The sequence below is a fragment of the Phragmites australis genome, chromosome 7 (assembly GCF_958298935.1).
Source record: "Phragmites australis chromosome 7, lpPhrAust1.1, whole genome shotgun sequence".
In the NCBI taxonomy this organism is placed as follows: Eukaryota; Viridiplantae; Streptophyta; class Magnoliopsida; order Poales; family Poaceae; genus Phragmites; species Phragmites australis.
The window spans coordinates 28,938,276-28,945,836 of NC_084927.1; the positions used below are offsets into that span (position 1 = coordinate 28,938,276).

The window sequence follows — 7,561 nt, forward strand, 5'->3', positions numbered from 1 at the left end:
GCAACGAAGTGGACTACAATGCACAAGTGGGCACCATATGTTAGAATGAGGGGGATGGCATGCACATCATCATCACCAACTGAGGTTTTTTAAGTAGTAGAGAAATAATGTGAGGATCTATGTGTTCGAAGACGGCAGCCCTAACATGCTTGATCCATGTGCGGAAAACCGCACGGCATCCCCGCGCCTATGTCTCTCCTCTCTGAAAGCAAATTCTACAAGACTTTATCCAGAAAGATCTTCGTGAAACTTTACTAATACCATCTATCTCGTGATCTAATAGCTAGATTAAAGAAGAGAGGAAAAAATAATCATATAGAGAATTTTATATAAAATAAAGTCCTAGAATTTGCATCCCTTTCTCCTCGCCTCTCCCGCTCGGCCGCTCCCCCTATCTTCTCTCTCACTGATGCAACGGCAGTACGGCACTGATAAGAGGAGGTAGGAGCGTGGAGGTTTGTTACTACTTGTTACCGTGTGAACCCCTACATACCCGCTCCTCCACGTCCACGACCCCCGAACCGCCCGTCCCCTACTCCCCTGCAACCGCAGCTGGAGCTCCCCCCACTACTAAAGTCCAACACCGGAAGCTGCCCCCCTCGTGGACTCGAGCCAGGTCTGCTGCAGCCTGCGCGCCGACGCCGGTCGGGATGCTCACGTTCACGGAGCTGGCGCCGACACCGGCGACGGGCGGCGGCGAGGGGTGTGTCGACGCGCAGCTGTGGCTGGCGTGCGCGGGGTCCATGTGCACCGTGCCGCCCGTGGGCGCCGTGGTCTACTACTTCCCGCAGGGCCACGCCGAGCAGGCCAACGCGGCCGTGGACCTGTCCGCGGCGCGCGTCCCGGCGTTCGTGCCATGCCGCGTCGTCGCCGTGCGGTTCATGGCCGACCCGCAGAGCGACGAGGTCTTCGCCAAGATACGCCTCGTCCCGCTCCGCCCCGGGGAGGCGCCGGTGGACGTGGGCGAGGCCGCGAGCGAGGGGATGAGGGGCGGCGCCGGGGACGAGCAGCCGAAGCCGGCGTCGTTCTCCAAGACGCTGACGCAGTCCGACGCGAACAACGGCGGCGGGTTCTCGGTGCCGCGGTTCTGCGCGGAGACCATCTTCCCGGAGCTGGACTACAGGGCCGAGCCGCCCGTGCAGTACGTCTACGCCAAGGACGTGCACGGCGTGGAGTGGAAATTCCGGCACATCTACCGGGGCACCCCGCGCCGGCACCTGCTCACCACGGGGTGGAGCAACTTCGTCAACCAAAAGAAGCTCCTGGCCGGCGACTCCATCGTGTTCCTGCGCGGCGAGGGCGGCAAGGTCCACGTCGGCCTCCGGCGCGCCAAGCGCGGGTTCTGCGTCGGCGGGGGCGACGAGGGCTCCTCCTCCTTGTCCGGGTGGGACCACTACAGGGGCATGGTGCGGGGCAATGCGAGCCCCTCGGGCGGGGGCGCGCATTCGAACGGCAAGGTGCCGGCGGAGGACGTGGTCTCCGCGGCGAGCCTGGCCGCCGCCGGACAGCCGTTCGAGGTGGTGCACTACCCGCGGGCGAGTTCACCCGAGTTCTGCGTGCGTGCGGCCGTGGTCACGGCGGCCATGCATGTGCAGTGGTGCCCGGGCATACGGTTCAAGATGGCGTTCGAGACCGAGGACTCGTCGCGGATCAGCTGGTTCATGGGCACCATCGCCGGCGTCCAGGCCGCCGACCCCGTCCGGTGGCCGCAGTCGCCCTGGCGACTCCTTCAGGTACATACACCCACGCGTACACCACCATCACTCTGTGAGCGAGATATTCTTGAACCTTTGGTAAATTGATGGTTCTTGAATCGCCTGCTCTTCACAGGTGACCTGGGACGAGCCGGAGCTCCTGCAGAACGTGAAGCGCGTGTGCCCGTGGCTGGTCGAGATGGTGTCGGGCATGCCCAACCTCCACCTACCGTCCTTCTCGCCGCCGCGCAAGAAGCCGCGGATCCCGCTGTACACGGAGTTACCCTTCGAGGGCCAGCTCTTCGACCCGGCCTTCCCGCCCAACCCGCCGCCACTGGCGCCCCACCCCTACCCACACCACGACCAGAACCACGGCTTCGTCCCCTTCTTCCCCTTCCCGGACAGCAGAGCTGCTGCAGGCATACAGGGAGCCAGGCATGCGCTATTCGCTCCATCCTTTTCGGATCTCCACATTAACAACCTGCAGCAAAGCCTGCTGTTCTCCGGCATCCGCCTTCCTGACCACCACGCCCCTCGCCCTCCGAGGATCAGCACCGGCCTGACAATTGGCAGCCCGCCCGCTTTCCAAGACGCGCCGTGCTCCCTATCGACTGGCGCCAAGAAGCCCGACGGCGTCAAGGCGCCGGGGCTAGTGCTCTTCGGACGGGCGATACTGACGGAGGAGCAGATCAAAGCTAACGCTTCCGGTGGCCCGACCTCGACGGGAACCACCGGGAACGGCTCGTCCAAGTCCGACTGCGACGCCGAGAAATTACCCAGTACATCTGAAGGCTCCGGCTCCGGTGTCATCCAGGGCAGTCCTACCAAAAACAACTTGTCTTCTTGGAGATTGCAGTGGTTTGGAGACAATGGCAGCCAGTCATCATCTGAGTTTGGGCTGGAGCCTGGCCAGAGCAAGGTGTTCGTCGAGTCGGATGCCGTCGGCCGAAACCTTGATCTCTCGGCGCTGGGCTCGTTCGAGGAGCTGTACACCCGCCTGTCCGACATGTTTTGCATTGACAACGCAGAGTTGAGGAGCCATGTGCTCTACCGCACCGCCGTAGGCGAGGTCAAGCACGTCGGCGATGAGCCTTTCAGGTGAGCACATTAACAACTTCTCTTGAGTTCTTTTTACACCTTAAACGGATCATATCATCACTCCTTCTGATGCTTCAACTGAAAAAGATGAGTTTTTCCCTCTCATTTGCAGTGCGTTTGTGAAATCAGCGCGGAGGATCACAATACTGACAGATGCCGGCAGTGACAATATAGGGAGCTGAGAATGAAATGATGAGCAGAATAACTTAGTGGCTAGGGCACTACTCCTACGCAGCAATAAGCCAAACCACATGCATGTACAGCAGAACGAGCTGTGGTTTCTTCTTCGATCAGGCCTAGAGAGTTTCTGTCAGGAAATTAAACTGATGCAGCCTTCAGTGCTTCAGTTAGGTTGTTTTCCCACCCTTTTTATTTAGTTCAGTTACGTTGTTTTAATCATTCAAACAAAATGTAATCTTGATCATCAAACGCGCATCTTAATTTTGATTCCGTTTTGGATCTCAAACCTTGTGCTGGTTCAGAAAACCGGGTGCTCCTGGTCTCTGACATAAATGCCACTGCTTGCTGTTGGAATATTTACTAGTCACTCACTGCAACTTCTGAAGATTCCAGGCTCCAGGCATTTCATTTGTTCCCTTGTTTGTCTGGGCAGGCAAATAGTGTGCACTGTCCTTTGGTCGCGGAGGGAATAATTGTGCCGCTTGCCCATTTCGCCCAAAATATTGTAGCATGAAATGGACTTCTCATCTAACACAACAGGAAGAACAGTGTCCGCAGTAGTGCCCCTTCCATTATTGTTCCATTTCATCATTGTTTTTCTTCTGAAGTTCTTGGAGTTTACACTGGCGACTAATCGGTGAGTAATGTCAAGGCACTACTGAACAAGCAGATAACTATTGGGGGAAAACCCTGCAATCGTATTTGGAATTCAAGCGGTGTCTACCTTTGGTGATTTTTATTTCGCGCTTGTAATTCAGAAAATACTTCGCATACAACTCATTTACGATTAATCACCGAGATGTTGTCAAGGACGATGCAAAAGATTGCACCACGCGCTCGAGACTGGACCACTTACTACCAGGAGACAAAGATGGCTCCATCACTTGCTCGGTCCCCGGGTTGCTTGTTTGGTAGGTGTTCTTGACCGCATCTTTGTCGCGACGGCAACAGGAGGAAGGAGGAGACAAGGCAAGGTGAGGGTTAGGAGCCAAGCAACAACATGCGAAGGCTACCAATCGACAGGGCCGTTGTGCCGTCACCGTTGCTTGACGGAATGCCGCACCGCGAAACGATTGGGGCGTGTGGTCAGAAGGGCGTTTTGCAGGGGAAGTCTGTCGTCCTGCGTTTCACACGTGACGCCGACGGGTCTCTGGTCAGGGAGCTGCTGGATTGGATCAGTAGAATGGATGTGGTCGTTTACCTAAACAGACAATTTGGCTGTGACAAGAAGTGGAGCATCATGGCAGGTCAAGTTTATGACTTTGGATGCAAAGTCACCATGCTTTGTGGCGCAAGTGTCGTGTCCGGTAGGGAAGCCACGGTATGGCTGGAGGGAGCCTGACACCTGTCATCTAGCTAATCAAGTGCTAATCAATATGTGCTAACTGTATTTCAGTCTAATTCTTACTCCCTCCGTTTCGTAATATTTATCTATAACCTCAGAAGCATCTATCTCAAATTATTTGTCTATTACAGTAACCAATGATGCTTTATGGTTCATTTTCCTGCTATACCTTTGAGTGCATGCATTTACTCTAACGCTGGTGAGTTACTTGCTCTCATTCTTGTATTGATTAGGGGTAGCATGGTTATCTCTATGTATTTTTTTATTTGATTTCAGTGTTCCTTGGTTTGTACGTAATGATGAGTATGGATAAACATTGCGAAACAGAGAGAGTAGTCTAATTGGTCCCTCCCATATCTAATTTCTGGCTTCGCCGCTTGTTGGGTCTGATGATTAATCCTGACTTCATTGCTTGACTTGTCGGGATTGCAAAACTAATCTGTCCAAGTGAATTGTATCATGCTTTTCTGATCGACCGAATGGAATGGTTGATTCGAATACGACCAGCGTTTGGTGTACGCATAGACAGCCCTGGATCAAAGGGGGGCGTCATTAGTTCATTTTTATCTGTTGAAACTTCACCTCTCAAGTGCCGCGTGCTGTTGATGCGTGACGCGTTCGTGCATGCTAGCTACCGCTGCAACCCTGCAAAGCGAAGCATGCACGCACGCACTGGTGGGCGTTCCATATCTGCAGCGTAATGTACGGTTGAGGGGTCGGCGTCACACTGCCACTGCCGCCTCAATTGATCAATCGATGAACCCGGGTCTTGCTTTGCAGGTGCAGCGTGCTCGCGTTTCGGTTGGTTTGTTGGCTTCAGTCTGTTGGGTAGTAACGTCGGTTTGTCGGTGCCAGCGACCATCGCCGGTGCTGTTGTTGTCTGCTAGCTCTTGCCTTCCCTCGGAACATAGGGAATAATGTGCGACAAATCAACGTCGAATCACACGCATATTGAGGAAGAAAAAGAATTGCATTATCTGCCGGTACCTGGCAGCACTCTGCACTCCAGCACCGGTTCCTTCGTACAGGAAGAAGGCCCCGTGAACATTGTTCTGGACGCACCAACTCACTGCGTGCCCACTCGACTCCGGTGGTGGTCGATCCGCAAGGGACCGGCTGGAATAAAGAAAGCGGCGTCGGTGCGGTGTTCAGGTGCAGTCGCCGGAGCGCTCGGCCCGGCGCCGTCGGGGCGCGTGCCGCGAGCCAAGCCAGAAGATGGAGGGGGGAGAAGCAGCAGCAAAATGGACAGCGCGTGGGCGAGCGAGATGAAGCACTTCTCCTACTGGGGAAATGTCAACAGGGTCAAGAAGCCAACGAGGCTGCCTACGGCGTGGACGCCGCGGCACACTGCACCATGTCGGAGAACGCACGCACTTCACCCCCATCGGCTAATTGATTACTAGCCGCTGATCCAATCAATGCAATTATACAGCCTCTTTGTTTATCTGTGCTTAGGAAAGCAGAGAGATTAACGGGGGGTGGTTAGCAAGGGCTCGTGTGGGGCGATGCGACGGTGACGACAGCGGCGGGGACGTCGTGGGCAACGCCGGCCTGACCACGTTGACCCTACTCTCATTTCGCCGCAGCCGGACAAGCAGAGGGTAGCTCTGCTGGAAGGCAGTGCGGTGTTTAGCCGGACGGGGTAATTTGCATAGCCAACCGATGGCCAGTACATCAAATAAACACGTAGTTCTACTGTTCTAGCCGCAGAGCCATTTATTTATGTTCGAATTACTGACATCCACTTTCCAAAACGATTCCCCTGTTATAGCATCTTTAACCGTATAGATAGCTACTATCTATAAAATATATTTATCTCGCCAATAGATAATATAATAAACAACCTCTCTAAAGTATCTCCAATAGTATAGATAGATATTATCTATAGGAGTTATACATACCACTAGTAGATTACATTGTAAAAAAATCTTCCCAATAGCTTAATTATAGCACACTGTCTACAAAATTAATGTAGACTCACGTGCCATAGATTACAATATTATTATATTTAATAAGTAGATTATCTACTAATTAGTAGTTAGTATTTCTCTGTCTTTATTCATTCTCTTTTCCACATAAGAATTTTTTTAGTAAATTTTACAAAACTACATATACTTTGATAAAATTATCGCAAAACTACAGATTTAAGTAATAGTTTCATAAAACTACATGTTTAGTGCCAATTTTATTAAAAACTACAGATACTTTGGTAAAATTATTGCAAAACTACAGATTTAGTGCCGATTTTATCGCAAAACTACGTGTTCTAGAGGATTTGTTCCTAGTCCTACTACCATAACCATCGGGGCCTGCTTGCAGTCTCAAAGTAACTGTCAGCTCATGAAACAGACCGGTAGAGAGTTCATGTGACTGCAAGTGAGGCTCATTCGTCAGGTAACAGGTCTGTAATAGAATCTATAGTTTTATGATAAAATCAACGTTAAATTTATAGTTTTGTAAAACTGTTGCTTAAATTTATAATTTTACGATTTGCGATAATTTTACCAAAATATATATAGTTTCATGAGCTTTTGGATGGTCTGTTTCATGAGAAAACAGCTGTTGTGAGACTACAAGTAGGGTCCGGTCGTCATGGTAACAGGATTAAGAACATATCCTCTAGAATATGTAGTTTTGCAATAAAATCGGTGCTAAATTTGTAGTTTTATGAAATTATTGCTTGAATATGTAGTTTTGCGATAAAATTGGTACTAAATCTATACTTTCATGAAACTATTATTTAAATCTGTAGTTTTGCGATAATTTTGTCAAAGTATTTATAGCTTTGCGAAATTTACTTTTTTTTTTGGCATGGCATCTCTTATAGTTTGAGCATGGAAGGTTGGAGAGACCTGATAGTTTAAATGTAGCACTATCTATAAATCAATATAAATTGATATGTAATAGACTACAAAATAAATGGATTAAACTAGTTAGTAGTCTAACTTTTATGTCTTACCATTACTCTTCTTTTCACATAGATAATTTTTTTTATGTGAGCAGACTTATAACTAGATGGCATATATTATTATAGGAGTCTGTACTAGATAGCCAAGCTAGAACGGGGAGATTGTCGCTTGCACCAGCCACCAGTGCTTCACTATCGTATCACTCTCCTCCCAAGGGAGACTTTGTTCCGGCGCTGCACGTGCACGTGCATGGTGGTAGCAAAGATAGCGCCCGGCATCATCATCCCTTGTGGCCCTAACCGTGCAACCTAGAGGCGCAACACGTAACATGGGCT

At 50.9% G+C, this 7,561-nt stretch overlaps 1 protein-coding gene across 1 annotated transcript; it reads left to right on the forward strand.

Annotated features, from left to right (window-relative positions):
* The first annotated feature begins 430 nt into the window (after positions 1–430).
* Positions 431–3,242, forward strand: LOC133924596 (auxin response factor 8-like). Its single transcript, XM_062370205.1, has 3 exons — positions 431–1,733; positions 1,831–2,792; positions 2,905–3,242. The coding sequence occupies exons 1-3, from the start codon at positions 651–653 to the stop codon at positions 2,972–2,974; spliced, it is 2,115 nt and encodes a 704-aa protein (XP_062226189.1). The 5' UTR covers positions 431–650; the 3' UTR covers positions 2,975–3,242.
* The last annotated feature ends 4,319 nt before the right edge of the window (positions 3,243–7,561 follow it).

What these genes read in the sequence shown, in the direction of transcription:
- LOC133924596 (XM_062370205.1), top strand. Translation starts at nt 651, where the DNA reads ATGCTCACGTTCACGGAGCTGGCGCCGACACCGGCGACGGGCGGCGGC. An exon ending in CGCCCTGGCGACTCCTTCAG is followed by an intron (nt 1,734 to 1,830) that starts GTACATACACCC and finishes TGCTCTTCACAG; the next exon opens with GTGACCTGGGACGAGCCGGA. An exon ending in GTCGGCGATGAGCCTTTCAG is followed by an intron (nt 2,793 to 2,904) that starts GTGAGCACATTA and finishes TCTCATTTGCAG; the next exon opens with TGCGTTTGTGAAATCAGCGC.